Source organism: Panthera uncia, assembly GCF_023721935.1.
Source record: "Panthera uncia isolate 11264 chromosome D3 unlocalized genomic scaffold, Puncia_PCG_1.0 HiC_scaffold_9, whole genome shotgun sequence".
In the NCBI taxonomy this organism is placed as follows: Eukaryota; Metazoa; Chordata; class Mammalia; order Carnivora; family Felidae; genus Panthera; species Panthera uncia.
This window is the reverse complement of record NW_026057587.1, coordinates 4,713-21,345: the sequence shown is the minus strand read 5'-3', so window position 1 is coordinate 21,345 and position 16,633 is coordinate 4,713. Positions and strand designations below refer to the sequence as shown.

At 66.1% G+C, this 16,633-nt stretch overlaps 1 protein-coding gene across 8 annotated transcripts in view; it reads left to right on the top strand.

Moving 5' to 3' along the window:
- The window catches only part of LOC125915025 (nuclear receptor corepressor 2-like), a 125,092-nt gene extending 108,887 nt beyond the window's left edge, over positions 1 to 16,205 (top strand). For 5 of the 8 annotated variants that reach the window (XM_049620652.1, XM_049620651.1, XM_049620647.1 and 2 more), the window contains exons 18-21: positions 4,485 to 4,627; positions 11,867 to 12,014; positions 14,454 to 14,504; positions 15,486 to 16,204. In XM_049620652.1, the coding sequence (XP_049476609.1) occupies positions 4,485 to 4,627; positions 11,867 to 12,014; positions 14,454 to 14,504; positions 15,486 to 16,117 (974 nt within the window). In that variant the 3' untranslated portion in view covers positions 16,118 to 16,204. Of the gene's footprint in view, positions 1 to 4,484; positions 4,628 to 11,866; positions 12,015 to 14,453; positions 14,505 to 15,485 lie in introns of all 8 variants that reach the window. The other 3 variants (XM_049620649.1, XM_049620655.1, XM_049620653.1) reach the window with 3 other exon arrangements.
- Positions 16,206 to 16,633: the final 428 nt, after the last annotated feature.

Sequence of the window (16,633 nt, the reverse complement as noted above, 5' to 3'; positions counted from 1 at the left end):
GAGCCAAGCAGCTAATTTCGGGAGAGAGGTGCCCCGGAGGGAACAAAGTCTCGTGATGACAGGGCGGCTAGGACAGTGGCTTAGACCGGTCAAGGAAGGCTTCTCTGAGGAGGTATCATTGGAGCAGAGGAAGACAGAGGCAGGGCTGTGAAAAAGCCGTGCAGGTCGAGGAAATAGGTAGTGCAAATGCCCTGGGTCCCGCTCGAGGGCTGGGCATAAAAGGTGCCGGTGGCTGGAGTGAGTAAGGGGACAGGTAGGAATCGGGCCAGCCGGTGGGAGAGGCTGGCTCTGCGGGGCCTTGCGCCACACCGAGGACTTTGGGTTTTATTCTGAGAGGCCTGGGTCGCCATCGGGAGACTTTTAAGTAGAGGAGAGACACGACTACTGGATTGGCATTCTTAAAAGCTCACTCGGACCTCCCTGCAGGGTGTGGAGCGAGGGGCTTTGGCAGAACGTCCTAGATCCCGGACACGGTTGAGATCCCAGCATGAGGGCTGGGTGCACACGGGCTTCAGGGCTGCCTGTTGTTCCTTGGGTTTCCGTGGGCAGGACGTAGAGGCTGAGGGCTGAAGGGACAGGCAGGTCATTGACCCTCGAGTTGGAGAAATCGGTCACGACCTGGATCTGGCTCCAAAGTTCAACCCCGTTAACTTTCAACCTCCCGGGAGCCGCCCACGACACCTCCAGCCACGACACCTCCAGCAGGTGTTTGTACGGGGGGGGGGGGGGGGCGGACGGCTCTGGTTGTCAGGGGCGTCCGGGAGAGGGAAGGGAGAGGCAGCCGTGGTCCCGAGGCCCTTGGGCGGCCGAGCGCCGCTCGGGGACCCTGGCCCTTCCCCTGATCCTCAGTGGTCGGAGGTCTCATCTCATCTCCTCCGATCCCGAGCTTCCTCTCGGAATCCTGAGCCAGGCCCGCCCACCCACAGACCGGCGGGTGCTGGGAGGCGCGCGCGGCCCCCTTCCTGCGGTCCCGGGGCCTCCAGGGGGTCCCACGGAGGGCCCGGCCGGCCGTGGCAGCATCGGGCCGGGCGGGGGGGGGGGGGGGACAGAGACCGCAGGTGGCGCTGGCGCAGGGGGATGACAGCGGAAGGGGCTGTTTGCTCCCCGTCTGCTGGGGTGGAGAAGCTCTGTTTTCCTGAACCCTCATCTGTTCTTACCGCTGCTGACGCCGCCACCGCCACGGATGGGGAGAGAGGGAGGGGGGAAGCGGGTGCCAAGTTGGCCCGCCCCTTCTGAACCTGGGCTTCTGCCACGCTCCCCCGCCCGCCCGCTCCCGCGAGCCTCCGTCTGGAGGTCACATTCAGCCCTGACGACGCGTCTCGCTGGGTCAGGCAGCAGGAAGATCGCGCCCGGGCGCGCAGTGAGGCTGCCCCGTCAGGCCCGGCTCTTCGGATTCCGCCCAGCGGGGGCGTCTGGGGACCGGGGGGCCCCCTGGCCCGCACCCCTCGCCGAGCGTCCGTCCGGGGCGCACTTGTGCCCGGAGGAGCCTCGGGCACCGTGCGCCCTGGTGTCGCCTGGCACGGGGCGCGAGCACACAACTGACCGCTTCCCACCGCCCGCCCCCGTGGGGAAGGGCGCCTCACGCACCCTCAGCCGCCCCGCCGGGAGGGGGGAGGCGGTGTCAGGACCGCCGGTAGGAGCCCCGGGCCACCAGGGGCGGGCGGTGTGGAGCAGCTCTCCCCGCCCTCCTCCCAGCCTCCGCCCTCCCTCCCCCGCCCGCCGCCGCCACCGCCGCCGCCGTTGGACAGAAGGATGTGAGGCAGAGCTGAGCCGGAGCAGACGCCAGCCACAAGCCTGCTCCAGCCACAAGCCTCGCGGAGCCGGCACCGCGGCCGCCCGGCCTCCCGCCTCCCGCCTCCCGCCTCCCGCCTCCCGGCCCGGCCTGCTGCTCCCAGCTCCTCCCTGGAGCATCCTCCAAGCCGGATGTTTCCGGAAAACTTGGCCGAGGGGGAGACGCAGATGAGAGGATGTGAGTGAGGCCCCAGGAGGGGCTCGGGGGCGGCTTTGGGTGCTGGTGGCAGGGACTTGGCTGTGGCCACCGGGCCGGGGCCTCGGGAGTTTTGCACCCGCGGGGCCCCGTCCCCACCCTTTCTCTTGGGGCCCCTTCCCCCCTGCCTTTCTGGTTGTCGGGCTGAGGCTCTCGGGGAGGGAGGGCAGGACCCCGGAATGCTTGGGGCAGGCCCCGGGGTGGTGGCGGTGGGGGGGTCTTGGTTGGCACATGCTCAGAGGCGCTGTCTCTGGGTGGACGGGCGTTGTGGGGGGCTATCAGCTGGGTCTGGTTTTGGTGGTCTCTAAGGCACGGTGAGGTCTACAGTGCTCGTCCCCGCGCCCGGCACCCTCAACCTGGGGAACAGGAACCAGAAGGGGGCCCCCTGGCCAGCGCTATGAGGACACTCACCCCAGCCTTTCACACAGCAGCCAGGAAACCGAGGCCCGGAGAACAGAGGGGGTGGCTGATGTCGCACGGCACTTTCGAGGCAGGGCTTCTGGACAGCTGGTCCAGTGCTCCTTCGTGAGCCACCGCCGCCTCCGGGGAGGGCCGGGTGACCCCGCCACCCTCGTCAGCGCCTACTATTGCTGCTGCCACAAGTGGACCTGATCAGGACCCTGAACCCCCGCCAGCCTCCAAGCCACCTTTCTGCTTGTGTGCTGTTTGGAAATGTCCACCTCGCTAGGGTCCGGCTGCCCCCCGGGCCCTCGCTGTCTACCCCCCCCCCGCCCCGCCCCATCCCACCCCAGCAGTCCCAGATGGGAGACCCGCCCTCTCCCGCCCGGGGTTCCGGCCCGACATGTCTGCCTGGGCTCTCTTGGCCCCGGCTGGGGAAATATAAATAAACTCGCGTCCCGTCGTCCTCCGCCAGGTTCTGTGGAAGTGGCAGCTGCTGCTGGCGCAGGCAGAGGGAAAGGTCAGGGGGCCGGGTTACACTTGATCCCATGCCCCAGCCCCCCCTCCGCGCCTGTCCTTGAGGAACCCTGAGGAGCCGCCGTGGGGCCACGTGGCCCATAGCCTCCGCGGCGAAGCAGGCGGCCTGTCGGGCGGGCACCCCCTCCAGCCCGCTGGGTCCCCGCTCCCGCGCGGCCCCTTGGCCTGTCCCCGGAAGCTCGTGAGTGGCCGTGACCCCTCGAGCCTCGTGGCCTCGGCAGCGGGGCTGACATGGAGCCGCCTCTTTGAAGGGCTTTGCAAACTGCGGGTCACTCGGCCACGTGATGTGGTGGTTCGTTGATGTTGTTTTTGTTGCAGCTTTATTTTTGTTAGAGCCTTGTACGTAGCAAGCAGTCGGCACCTGTTGGGGTGGACGGACGGACGGACGGACGAATGACGGAAAATGCCAGCACACAGCCTGTTGGCTCCTCGTGCAAAATTCCAGTCTTCGCTTCCCTGCTTGCAGCTTGATTTGATTCAGGGAAAATGGCTTCAAACTTCGTTATGGGAGCTCTTTGGCCGTTAAAAGCCTCGCTCCGGGGCTCAGAGGCTGCTGTGCTCCCAGCAGCGTGAGTCAGGCTTCTTGCCTGCCGCCCTCGTGGGGGCCCAGTCCTGCCCCGCAGCCCTCGGGGGTCCGCAGCCTGCCTCCTGCCCTCCCTGCCCAGGCTGACCTGGCCGCACGGGGCGTGCCCGTGTGTGCCAGGAGCTCTGTGGGCAGATGGACTGAGACCTGGGGCCAGGCTTCCTGGCTGCGGCTCCCACGTGCAGGGAGGGGGCCGCGTTTTTTGCCGAGTCTGGTACTGACGGCTTTGAAACTAGAGGCGGGTGTGGGGTTGGGGGGGGGGGCAGGTACAGCTCTGGCCTGGGTTTGTGCGACTGGAGAGAACTTTCTTGACCCAGGTGGCTTTGGGGCGGAGTCTGCCAGTTCCTGGGGACTTCTCCCCGTGTCAGGAGTGTGTGCAGCTGTGAGAAGCTCACGGAGATGGGGCTCGTGTTTGGGGAGCAAGTCTGCCCCTAGCCCCTGAGCCAGCCTTGCGGGCCCCAAGTCCATGCTGGGCCTCGGGCCCCGGATGTGCCCAGTTAACCCGGGTCAAGAGGCTCCTGGCTCCAGCTGACACCCCCCCGGACCCCACCCTCCCTCCCCTGCTCACGCGTTCCTTCCTTTTCCCTGGCCCTGGCCCGGTGCGGCCGGAAAACAGCCCTGTCTCCCGAGGCCTGAGGCCTCATCTGCAGCTGTGAGGGAGTGTCAGCGCCGGGTCACAACGGCCAGGGGAGGCAAGAGAGGTGGGAGCCCGGGCGGGGTCTGCGCCCCGGCCCCCAGGACCCTTGACGGTGGCCTTGGCGTGGGTGCACCCGGGGCGGGCACCTACCTGCCCCTCCCGGGGCCGGGCCCCCACCCCCGCCTCTCCGGAGCCCCCTCCGCCCCCACCGTGTCCCCTTCCTGAGTCTCAGACCCAAGCAGGGAGCCTCAGGCCTGGTCATCGGAGCACTTTCTGCCTGGGGCTCCAGGCCGTGGGCACGGGTGCCCTGCTCCCCTCACCTGCCGCCCTCCGCCACACAGGTCTTCTGGAACACGGCCGGAACTGGTCGGCCATCGCACGGATGGTGGGCTCCAAGACCGTATCTCAGTGTAAGAACTTCTACTTCAACTACAAGAAGAGGCAGAACCTGGACGAGATCCTGCAGCAGCACAAGCTGAAGATGGTGAGCGACCCCCCCTCCCGCCCGGGTCCCCCGCTGCCCGCCTCCAGGGCCGCCTTGCCTAGGACACGGCCCCTGGCCTCATGCGTAGTGGCACCCGTGGGACGGCTGCAGGGACGATCCGTGCCATAAATCCCCGTCTGGGCGCTGGGACGGCCCCACGTGCCCGGTGCGCCCTCGCGGTGCCCCGCCTCCGCCGCCTTGCGCCTCCCGGGTCCGACAGCTGGGGGGTGTGGGTCCAGCCGCTGACTCACCGGGGACTGCGACTGTCAGTGCATTGGAATGGCGGCCCAGAGGCAGAAGGACCCCAGCCAGCATCTCCCCCACCCCCCGTTTGACCTCATGGCCCTCAGGCTGCCCCGGGGGAGGGAAGGACAGGTGGGGGGCGGGGCAGCAGGCCCAGCCCTGCCCTCCTCTAGGCGTCCTGCTGCCCTCAGGCCTCGAGGGGAGGCCAGGAGCACAGAAGGGGCGGGCTCACCTCGCTGAGCGCGAAAGTGGTCTCTACAGAGAGGCTTGCTTCCTCCACAGCTGTTACTGTGAACTGAGGGCCAGGTTGGGGCAGGCTCTTCCCTCCTTCTCTCTCTCTCTCTCTCTTTCCCTCCCTCCCTCCCTCCCTCCCTCCCTCCCTTCTTTCTTTCTTTCTTTCTTTCTTTCTTTCTTTCTTTCTTTCTTCTCTCCCAACTGTCCTGTCTTTTCTTCTTTTCCTTTCTTTCCCTGACATGACATGCCACACACCGTCACCATTTCCGATCTGGGGAAACCGAGGCTCAGCCGACTTGGGGTCTGAACCCACAACTGCATGATCTGGGGACCCATGCCCGTGATTACCAGGCTGCGTATTTCCTTGTAGATACGAAGGTGTAAGAAGGGGGGCACGCAGCTGTCCTCCCCGGGGAGCCCTCGCCGGCCGTCCCACCCGCGGGTCAGGTGCCTCTTGCTGGGTATAAAGTGTGGCAGCCTGTCCCGGGAGGCAGCACTCAACTGCTGCCGAGATGGCAGAGCGGGGCGGGCAGGTCGGGGACGGAATCACCCCATCTGAGCTGTGCGTGAGCGCTGTGTGGAATTTAAGGCCCCCCCACCGGCCCCTCGAACGGGATTTTACTGCACTGAGTGTGTGAGCAGCTGCTGGCAGTTGGAGGCGGAGGAGACTCTGTCCGTGCCCCTGCGGGCAGGGCTGAGGCCGACCCTCGGTCTTCGGTTGGGCTCTTGTCCGTCCCCCGTTCCCGGTCGCCTGTGGTGAGGCCAGACCACCCTCACCTTCCCCACGTCCTCTTCAGACGGTCCCTGATGCTCCCTGAGCCACTGGCAGTGCCCTCGTCCTGGAGCAGCTCTGCTTTTTCCCGGAGTTTCCAGGACTCTGGTGTTCGCAGGGAGGGAGACTCCGGGAGGGTTGAGGCCACACAGCACCTGTCTCTGACGCCTGCTGAAATCCTCGGGGCCCGGAGGGCGGCTGAGCCGGAACAGCCTGGAGGGGCTCATGCCGGGGGTGGGGGGGGGGGGGGGGGGGGGGGGGGGGGGGGGGGTGGCGGGCAGCCTCTGTGCCCACCGGCTAGAGATGGACGGGCGAGGGGGGAGGGTGGTTCCCGGCATCTCCCAGGCACAGAAAGATGTCTTTCTGCTCCCTCCCCTCCCCCTTCCCCTCCCCCTCGGCCAGCCCCTGCTCCTCCCAGCAGCACGGACACAGAACCAGCCGCAGCTCAGGCTGTCGGGTCACAGGCCTCCCCCTTCCCAGAGGTCCTCGGGGCACGGTCGCCCCGCACCCCGGGGACCCCAGGACTTGAGAGCATAGGTTGGAGGACCAGAGACCCCAGCAAGGTGGATGGTGCAGTGTGTGGGGTCAAGTCCCAGCTTGACGACTTGACGACTTGGTACCCGTGTGACCTTAGGTGGCAGCCTCATCCCACCGAACCTCAGTTTCCTCATCCCTAAAGTGGGGGAATAACGGCCGTTACCCAGAGAACTCAGGTGAAGAGTTCTTCTTCACCTGGGTGACTGGGTGAAGAAGACTGGGTGACCTCCTGTGCAGAACTGGGTGCCTGCTCTGTGAGGATGACCGCTCTGTCTCCCACTAGTGGCATTAATACCCCCTTTTCTTTTAAAGTCGCTGACCTTCCCGGGGACGTTTGGGGTGCTCTCTCTCAAATGGTGTGTGCAGAACAGCCATTGCAGGGGCTCTGGCCCCAGAGAGCTGCATTCTGATCCACATCTCGCCGCTTAGCAGCCGCGTGACCTCGGGCGAGCAGCTTGTCCTCTCGGCGCTCGGTTTTCCCAGCTCTGCGATGGGCGCCATACGCGCGCCCACCCCGAAGGGCTGTTGTGGCAGAGTCAGTCGTCTGTGAACGGACCTGAGGGCTCAGAACGGGGCCTGGCACGGGGCCGGCGCCCCGCAGGTGAGAGCTGCAGCCGGGGTGGCCCTCGTGGCCACCAGGTGCCCGGTGGCTGGGCTCTTGTGTCTCCCTGGGCGTCGGCTGGATGTGAGGTGCGGCTGCCCCCCGGGCCGACCCACGGGTTGGCCGCTCGACCTGACAAGGCCAGCTGGCGGCCCGGCGCAGCGCAGGGCTCCGGGCGGGAGGGCCCACGCCCCAGCCCCGCGGCAGCCTCAGCACTCCGCGCCCCCGTTTCCTCCTCCGTAAAGCGGAGGGGAGACTAGGCCCCACCCTAGGGCGATGGGCTCTCGGTCAAGGGCGGCACCTCACCCCCGTTGGCGCGGGGAGCCGTGGGCATCCCGCGTCCGTGCGCTCAGTGGGCCTTTCTTGAGCGCCCAGTGCGTGCCAGGCAGGCCGTGCGTGGGCTTCCCCTGCGGGCGGGAGGCAGGCCTGGGCGCGAGGCGGGTGAGGCGTAGCTGCAGCGAGCGGACCGAGGAGGTCGCCCGCCCGCCTTGTCGCCCGACCCCGCGCCCTGGCGGGTGGGCCTCACCAGGGAGATGGGGCCGGGAGGCCAGGCCGGGGTTGGGGGGGGGGGGTCAGCTTCCCTTCGTGGGCCTGTCCTCCACCAGATGTGGCTCACGCGGGACTCAGCCGAGGGCGGTCGCGCTGGGTGAGCAGTGGACCGAGTACGTGGGACCCATAGATGGGGGTCGGCAGGCCGTGTGCTGAGGCCAGCCGATGGGGAGCCTTGCCGACCACTTACTGGTGAGGAAGGGTGATTCGGGAATGTGGGGCTGGCTCTGGTTCCCCGCTGACCTCGAGGGAGCAGTGGAGGGAGCACGGCGAGCAGATACGGGGACCCGTCACGGGAGGCGGGGCTCAGCCCGGGTCCGTCCATCCTGCCGGTGGCCACCCGTGGCGCAGGGGTGAGTTCCCTGTCACTGTGGTATGCAAGCAGGCCTCACAAGATGCTGCTGACCTCTGCGACCTCTGCCTCCCGCCCTCCCCGGCCTTCCCCGGGCCTCAGGAGGAAGATACAGCCTCCTGGATCCCGAAGCAGCGGCAGCCGCCTCTGGCCACCGGCCAGGCCCCGCCTGGAGCTCAGGAAGAGATGTCACCCTTGGCCAGTGCAGGAAGGAGCAGGGGAAGCAGGGGGTCAGTGGGTGTCCCCTCCCGCTTTGCACCAGGCCTGGCCCTAGCACGGCCACGGGGCGACGTCAGCAGGAAGCAAGATGGGGCGGGCAGGCAGAGCGTGTCCCGGAGTTATGTAACATTTGGCATCGGGGACTTCTCCGAGGTTTTCCCTCCCCTCCTTCTGGCCGAAGGTTACCCTTTTCTCCCATCTGTGAATCCAGGCCCCGGGGCTCGGCTTCTGTGTTTCTGGCTGGCTGTCTGTCTCAGCCCAGGCCCCGCCTTGCCTTGTTTTCATCCGTTGGCTGCTCTGTCCGAGGCTGCACAGGCCTGCGGAGGAAGACGGCCCGGGCAACCAAGTGCTACGACCTGGCCCGCATTCAAATCTGTGCCCCTCAACTCATGAGCCGTGTGATCTTGGGAGAGTGTCTCTGCCGCTCTGAGTCAGTATCTTTGTCAGGTTCGCTCATCTAAAGAAACGGTTCCAGAACATCCGTTCGGTAGGTGCTAGGCACGGTCCCAGGTGTGCCCTGGATGCGACCGAGGACAAAGAGGCTCTTAAGGAACCAATTCTAGTTTGCGACACAGAGGAAGACACGAATGATTTCTGGTTGCGGTCTGAAGGTGATAAGGTGACGGACATAGTTGAGAGTGATTGATGGCGGAGGGGCAAGGATTAGCTGATTTTGACAGGGTACTAGGGGAGGCCTCTCGGAGGAGGTGATGTCTGAGTGAAGCCGTGATTTGAGGTGAGAAAGTGAGTCATGCCACTATCTAGGAGAAGGGTGTCCAGGTCGAGGAACGACCCGTGCAAAGGTCCTGTGGCCGGGGCCCTCTAAGTATGTTTGCGCAAGGAGGCTAGTGTGTTCGTTTCAGGGTGACCGAGGAGGGCAGGGGTGGATGAGCACGTTGGAGAGGTGGGTGGGGTCCGGATCTAGACGACGCAGGGCTGTGTGGCGTGAGGAGGACCTGGGGTTTTCTCTCAGGGGTTTCAGGAGCCCCTGGAGAGTCTGAAGCAGGGAGCAGCGTGCCCTGGCTTGCGGAGCAGCAGCCGTGCGCATCCCGTGACTCAACGCGTGGAAGGCGCGTGGCACGTAGTAGGTGCTTAACGAACAGTGACCGCACTCGCTAATACGGCTCCGCCATGCAGCATCTCCTCCGGCACACGCGCCTCCTGACTCTGGGGCACGAGGCCACGTGTGGAAGGGTTTGGTGTATCCCCCAGACGCTCCGTGAGCCCCCGTCTCTCAGACCCCGTGCTGGCGCGTCCCGCTTGGCCCAATGCGTCCCGGGCTGCCGGGCCCGGCGAACCCTCCCGGAGAGGCCTCGGGTCCCCAGGAGGACGTGCGTCCTGGCCAGACCCCCAGGAGCCCCTGTTCCCTGCGAGGCTCCCAGCCTCGCAGAGTCTCGCCCCCCCCCCCCCCCCCCCCCCCCCCCGGGCAGCCTGCCTCACCCAGCCCGAGCTCGTGAGTGAGTCCCTGTCCGCTAAAAATAGATGGGGGAAGAAGGGGGAACCCTCGGCCGCACCCACAGAACCCACATGCCACACAACTTTCTCGTGCCTCCGTGGGCTCCAGCCGCGCCTCGGGGAGAAGCTCGGGGTTTGGGGCCGGGCCGGGCCAGCCCCCGGAGGCCGGGGGATGGTGGAGCTGGGCGTTCCCACGATGGCCAGGGGACGCTCGGCAGGGTGGGGCCACGGCCCTGGCCTCTTGGTGACGGAAACCGTGACTAACGGGCAAACGGACGTTTTCCTTTTCCTCCCCGCGTTCCGAGCGGCTACGCTCAGAGGACCCCAATTCGCTCAGGAAGAAGGCAGGACAGGAAGCGAGCCCTCTCCCAGGCCGGGGCTGGGGTCCGGGGTCTGGGGACCCCTCCGAGGCCCGTTCCCAGCCGGGTCGTGGTGCGGGGCCGGGGCGAGCAGACCCTGCTGGCGCCTGGAGGTGGCGGGACATTTGCCCCGAGGGTGGGCAGCCTGTTCACATTTTGGGGCGAGCGGCTTTCTGCTGGGGGCCGGGGGATCGGCGGAGGGGAGTTGCGTGAGTTTCCTGTTTCCTGTAACAAAGCACCGCAAACTAGGTGACTTGAAACAATAGAAATCTATTCTGTCACAATCCTGGAGGCGAAAATCCGAAAGCGAGGTGTCCGTAGGGCCCTGCTCCCTCCGAAGGCTCCAGGGAGAAGCCCGCCTTGCCCCTGCAGCCTCTGGGGCGGGGGGTGGGGAGGGGCAGTGTGGGACGTCCTTTGGCTTGTAGACACATGGCTCCCCGGTGTGCGGCCGTGTCCAAATTCCCCTCTTGTACGGACACCAGTCATACTGGACTCCGGGCCCACCCTAATCTAGTGTGACCTCATCTTAGCTAATTACATGCGCGAAGAGCTTCTTTCCAAATAAGGTCACGTTCAGAGGTTCGGGTGGACGTGAATTCTGGGGCACGGTGTTCAGGCCGGCCTGGGGGGCCTCACCGAGAGCCGTGGGCATGTCCGGGATAGTGGCAGGTTGGTTCTCCTTCCTTCCTTGGAGACCCCAAAGGGCTCAGGCTGGGACCCTCCCCTCCTGTCACACCAGCTGTATGGGGACAGTCGTCCCCTCTTAGGAACAAGTCCACCCCCTCTGGGGGTCCCTGGTCACCCCGAGACCCCAGCACACGCTGCCACCACACGTGCCCCAGCCCTGCCAGCTGTGTGTTTAAGCCCCAGACGCTGCCCATTCAGTCACTCAGGAAGTCGGCCAGCGGACGTGCTCTGAGCCTCCGCGGGGCGCAGCGTGGGAGGCAGAGACGGCCTCCCGGGGCGCCCAGCCCAGCGAGGTGCAGACGCGGGCTGCAGTGCGTGAGGAGTGGGTGCCCGAGTGGAGGGGTGGGCATCTGGCTCCGTGAGCAAAGGAGCCGGGCTTCCCGGGACCGGGGCGCCGTGTGGAGGGATGTGAAGGGCTCCGCGGCGAGAGCCTCCTCTCTGTTCCTCGAACGCTCGGCTGGGTCCCACCTCGGGGGGCTGCACCTGTAACGCCATCCTCCGGGGCCTTGCCCGGCCGGCTCCCGCTCCGTGCTCAGACCCGGCTCGCGTGGCACCTCCTCCGTGCGGCCCCCACCCTGTCTGATTCCATCCGCCCCGTATCCCCACCTCTGAGTCTCTCCTGAAGGGACGGGCCCTTTGCCGCTCTCCCTGACTGGAAGGTCTTTGTGGGCAGCGGCCCGGTCTGCCTCACCCACCGTGGGTCCTCAGCCGTCGCGCGGCGCCTGGCACACAGGAGGGGTGTCTGGAAAGACCAGTGGGGTGAAATGACGGGCTTCCCAAGCGGGGCTCGGTGAGGGGCAGACGCAACACGCAAGGAAAGGTTTCCCTCGTTCTCTCGCTCCACACGTAGTGGCCGTGCCTGGCAGGTGTCCTGTGGGGTGCCCTGCACGGTCACTGCTTAGCTGGGCTAGCCAGAGGGGCTGGAGAGTCACAGGGGATCTGGAGGCACAGACAGTCCTTCCTCGCCTGTTCTAGAAGGATGTCAGGGCAGCGGACATACGTGCATCTAGGACTTGACGGACGATTAGAGCCCTCGGGAAAAATAACCACTGGCGTGCTTGGCCGCCGCAGTGAGACGTGGCCGGCGGGGGGGGGGGGGGGGGGGGGTCGCCTGGTGGCCACGTGGCCGGGATCGCTGTCCGTCGCACCTGTGGCAAGGCCTCAGGCACAGGGAGTCCCCGAGCTGACAGCTGAGGGCCAGGCTCTGACCGCCACCGTCCCTGTGCCCTAGGAGAAGGAGAGGAATGCGCGGAGGAAGAAGAAGAAAGCCCCGGCTGCCGCCAGCGAGGAGGCCGCCTTCCCGCCCGCGGTGGAGGACGACGAGATGGAGGTGTCAGGAGGGAGCGGGAACGAAGAGGACGTGGCAGAGGAGGCGGAAGGTGAGGGGAAGAAATGACCTGCCCTCCAACTGTCTGGGTTCTTCTGAGAAGAGGCTTGGCCTGCCTTGGAGGGGAGGCGCGGGGATGGTGGGATGCTGTTGCTTCCAAGGGCCCCCCTTTGTAAGGTGAACTCCCCCCCCCCCCCGGCACGACGCCCCTGAAGGCCCCAACCCCTGCTTAGCTGGACGTCTCCGCCTCACCCGTCGCCTTCCTGCCCAGAGCCGGCCCCGTTGCGGGTCCTCACGTTTCTGGCGAATGGAGCCTTTTGTCCTCCTGCCCCCCGGCCCGGGATGCCTTCCTGTCCCTCCTGTCCGCCTGCCTTTGCGTTCAGACCCCCGGGTTTCTGCCGACATGGCGAGGGAAGGTGTGAGTCACCTCTTGGCTCCTCAGGCCGGGCCCGCAGATCAACCCAGGCGCTCCCAGCCCACAGTGCAGTCGTCAGCCCGAACCCTGCTTCCCGGTTGAGAACAGAGAATTGCGCCCGGTGGTTACTGGAGACAACCGTGGTCGTCTCCACTTGGGAAGGGGTCTGGGGACCGAGTCTGGCCCCCGTGCTGGTGGCTCTGGGCCTCTCTGGGCCAAGTTGGTGACAGGCCTGGCCAGTGGCCGGTGGGAGGGGCTGCAGACCCCTCTGGTCCTGGTGTTCTGGGTCCTGGCTTTACAGCCAGAAAGAAAAAAGGAAGCAGAAACCCAATCCCCTATTTAAATACCCTGCCAGCTAGCTGTCTGTGCGGACGGGATGCAGCCTCGGTGGGAAAGTAAAAGGAAGCCAGACTTCGGCTCGGCATTAAGACCAGGACAGACGGTGCCCAATGAGAGAGCTGTGTGGTAGTGAGCTCCCCGTCACTTGTAGGGCTTACCTACCCCATCAGGGTGGGGGTCGGGGGAGGGCCGGTCTGGTGGAGCTGAGCTTCTGACCACCTGGTGGCTCTGAGCAGATCACGTGCAGCAGGGTAGAAAACCCCGCGGAAAGGTGCGGGGCGACCGTCCCATCTCATGAGCTCGGAAACTGAGGCCCAGAGAGAGGAGAACCGCTCTCACGGGGTGTCACGTAACTGGGAGACTTGGAGTCGGCCAATGCAGCCAGCATTTGCTGTGTAACCCTGTCCCTTGTGACCAGGATGGGGAAGGTCAGGTGGGTTCTGGGTCAGGGCCCGAGGTTGCCCCGACGGAACCTTCTAGAAAGACCAGCCGGCCCCAGCAGCATGCCAGACCTCTCCAGGGGGCAGGCAGCGTCCAGGCAGAGATGAACCGTCTGGGGAGGGAGGAGTCATCCTCCGATCAGCGTCTCTGTAGCGATCATAGTGTCGCCGTCGTAAACAGAGTAGCAGCCTTGAGTTAATCCCTTGAACTGTTACAGTGACCCAGTGGGATGGGTGCTCTGGTCACCCTGTTTACAGATTAGGAAACTGAGCCACAGAGCGGTCACCCAGGGCCTGCTTGGGGACCAGGGCTCAGACTGGTCGGACGTCTGGATCCCCAGGCCCTTTCCGGACCTACTGACTAGGCAGCACTTTGAGGGCGGGCCCCGCCATCCGAATCTTCACGGCCCCCGTGCTTGCACGCACGCTCGCCCCTGAGGACTCCTCATGGGCAGAAGCCTCTCGATGAGGCAGAGGGCCTGGCCGTAAGTGCCCATTTTGTAGATGAGCAGACTGATGCTCCGGGAATTCAGGGATCTAGCCCCCTACGCCCCGATGTGTGTTATCTCAGAGGACGGGAGTGACATTGCTGGAGTCAGCAGGCAGGGGCAGGCACACGGACACTGGAGTCAGCTCTCTCCTGCCCCCCTGCAGTGTGGCCTGGGGCGCGTGACTCAGGCTCGCTGTGCCTCAGTTTCCTCATCTGCAAAGGAGACGATGCTTGTGCCGGTCTTGGTGGCCTGCTGAGGAAGTGAGTCACGGGCGTGAAGGGCTTTGTGCAGAGCTCAGCACCCACAGAGGCCCTGTGTCGCTGTTGTTTTGGTTATTATTTCTGGAAGCGGTAGGCCTCGAAGGGAGGTCAGAAGTGGGAGAGGCCGGGGGGCAGTGGGGGTCGTGAAGGCCGAAGGCCTTTGTCCGGGGCCACGGCAGCCCCGGCCGGCCCGGCTCTATGGCTGGGCGCTGGGGTGGCGGCCCGTCCTGCAGTCCTGGCCGCCTCTGAGGCCGGCGCCCCCACCCCCGGGGTCCTGGGAACCCAGAGCCAGACGAGGCCAGTGACTTGTCCAGAGACACCCAGGAGTGGGTGGGACTGGCGGGACCCCGTCATGGGCCAGGGCTGCTGCGGACCGTCGGGGCTGAAGGGAGAGGGTGCGTCGCTCCAAGCCGAGAGCTGCCGTGGCTCCTCCCTGCCGCCGGCCGGGCCCCAGGCCCACTGCCGGCCCGCCTCCCTGGCCGCCTCCTCTCTCCCGCCTGCTGCTCCTGCTGCCTTGCTTCTAACCCTTCTCTCCCTTCCTTCCAGCCTTACACGCCTCTGGGAACGAGGTGCCCAGAGGGGAATGCAGTGGCCCAGGTACGAATGGAGCCATCTGGCCTGGGGGTGGGATAGGGTTAGGGCTGCCCGGGGGTACGGGGCATCCTGCGGTCGCCCGTTTTCAGCGAGGGGCCCCAATTCTGTGAGCATATGCCTCTGTGAGTGCCACCATTTGTGCTGTTGCTGCCTCTGTGCCCCTCCCCGGCTCAGTGTCTGTTCCCCGTGCTGTTCCCTGACACACTCGTGCACATCTGTACGCTCGGTTCCATCGTCTTGTTGGCTTTCATCGGTGCTTCCATTCGTGACTTTTATGTCGTTTCATTCGCCAACAGCAAGTGCAGGGGTTCTCAGATGTCCCCGTTTTACACAAAGTGGGGGAAATCGAGACCCAAAGAAGTGGCAGGAGTGTGTTTTTTTAAGGCTGAAGAGCCCAGTCAGAGCCTAGCTGTCCTCGCCTTTCATCTGTACCCACATTCGGCCACTCGAAGAACGTTGCTGGGCACCCGCTGTGTGCCAGGCCCTGTGGGATGGGATGGGGGTGCTGAGGCTTTCCCCCCTTTTCCCTCAGGCTCCTCAGAGTTCATGGGCCCCTTTTACGTTGTCGTGGTGATGTAACAGCAGATCATCACCGAGCGTCACCCTGTGCTGCCACACCTCCTGGCTCACTTTCCCTGTGAGCTGGGAGTCGCTCTCCCCACTCTACAGATGGGGAAAGCGAGGCCCAGAGGTAACGCGCATTACCGTGGCCGGGCTTCCAGCGTGCACGCAGACAGGGACGGGGCGCTAAGGCCGCAGCCCTGGCCGCACCGGGGTGCCGGCGACCCCAGGGCCCGGGCTCCGGGGTCGGCAGGGGGGCAGGGCAGGGTACCCAGGTGTGTAGGAGCCTTGATGGGGCAGCTGCATCCTGAGATTGTGCTTTGGAGCCGGGATGGGCAGGTCTGGCCTTGAAGAAGGCCGCCCCTGCCTCTACCCCTGTGCCCCCCGCACCACTCACCCTCCTCCTCCCCACCCCTCCCGCAGCCACCGTCAACAACAGTTCTGACACCGAGAGCATCCCCTCCCCCCGCGCCGAGGCCGCCAAGGACGCGGGGCAGAACGGGCCCAAGCCCCCGCCTGCCCCAGGCGCCGACGTGCCAGCCCCTGAGCCGCCCACACCACCGCCGGAGGATGCGCTGGCCCCCGCCGAGCCCGCCCCGGCCCCCGAAGCCGCCGGCCCGCCCACGCCCCCACCGGCACCCCCATCGCCCACCGCACCCCCTCCTGTGGTCCCCAAGGAGGAAAAGGAAGAAGAGGTTGCCACGGCACCCCTGGTGGCAGAGGAGGAGGAGCAGAAGCCCCCCGTGGCCCAGGAGCTGTCCATGGACGTGGGCAAGCCAGAAGAGCCTGCCGAGGCCCCCCCCACAGAGCCCATCAAGAGCGAATGCAAAGAGGAGGCCCCGGAGGACGGGCCCCACAAGGGCAAAGGAGGCCCTGAGGCCAGCGTGGAGGCCGCCCCCGAGGGGGCCCTCAAGGTGGAGAAGAAAGAGGGCGGCGGCCCTGGGGGCAAAGCCCCCACGACCAAGGGAGCAGGGGCCCCCCAGGACAGCGACTCCAGCGCCACCTGCAGTGCGGACGAGGTGGATGAGCCCGAGGGGGGCGACAAGAACAGGTGAGCGGTGGGCACACTGGGAGGCGGCTTCTGTCCCCCGCAGAACCTCTGTGCCTGCCCTCGGGAGCACGGCCCGGCTGGAGGAGGGGGCGGTCGAGGGGGTAGCGCGCCGGGCGGGGGCGGGGGGGGGGGGCTGGCTTCCGGGGCTGCAGCACGAAGCCCCGCGACCCGGGTGGCCGGAGGTGTGCCGGTGCGGCCGGGGCCCTGCCACTGTGCCGGCGGCTGGCCGTGCTTGGTGCTCTGCACCCCCACCGCTGCCTCCGTGTCCGTGTGCCGTTTTCCCCACATTTCTTTCCCTTGCGAGGGCACCGTCCTGGGATTCGGGGCCACCCGAATGACCCCATGTGAACTCGATCACGTCTGCAAAGAGCCTGTTTTCCAAATTAGGTCACGTTCACAAGTCCCTGGCTGTTAGGACTTGAACGTGTTTGGGGTGGGGTGGGGGTGGGGGTCACAGTTCCATCCTTAACAGGGCCAGTGCCAAGGTCCGGGGGTGGGAAGGAGCCCGTGTGCTGCGGGC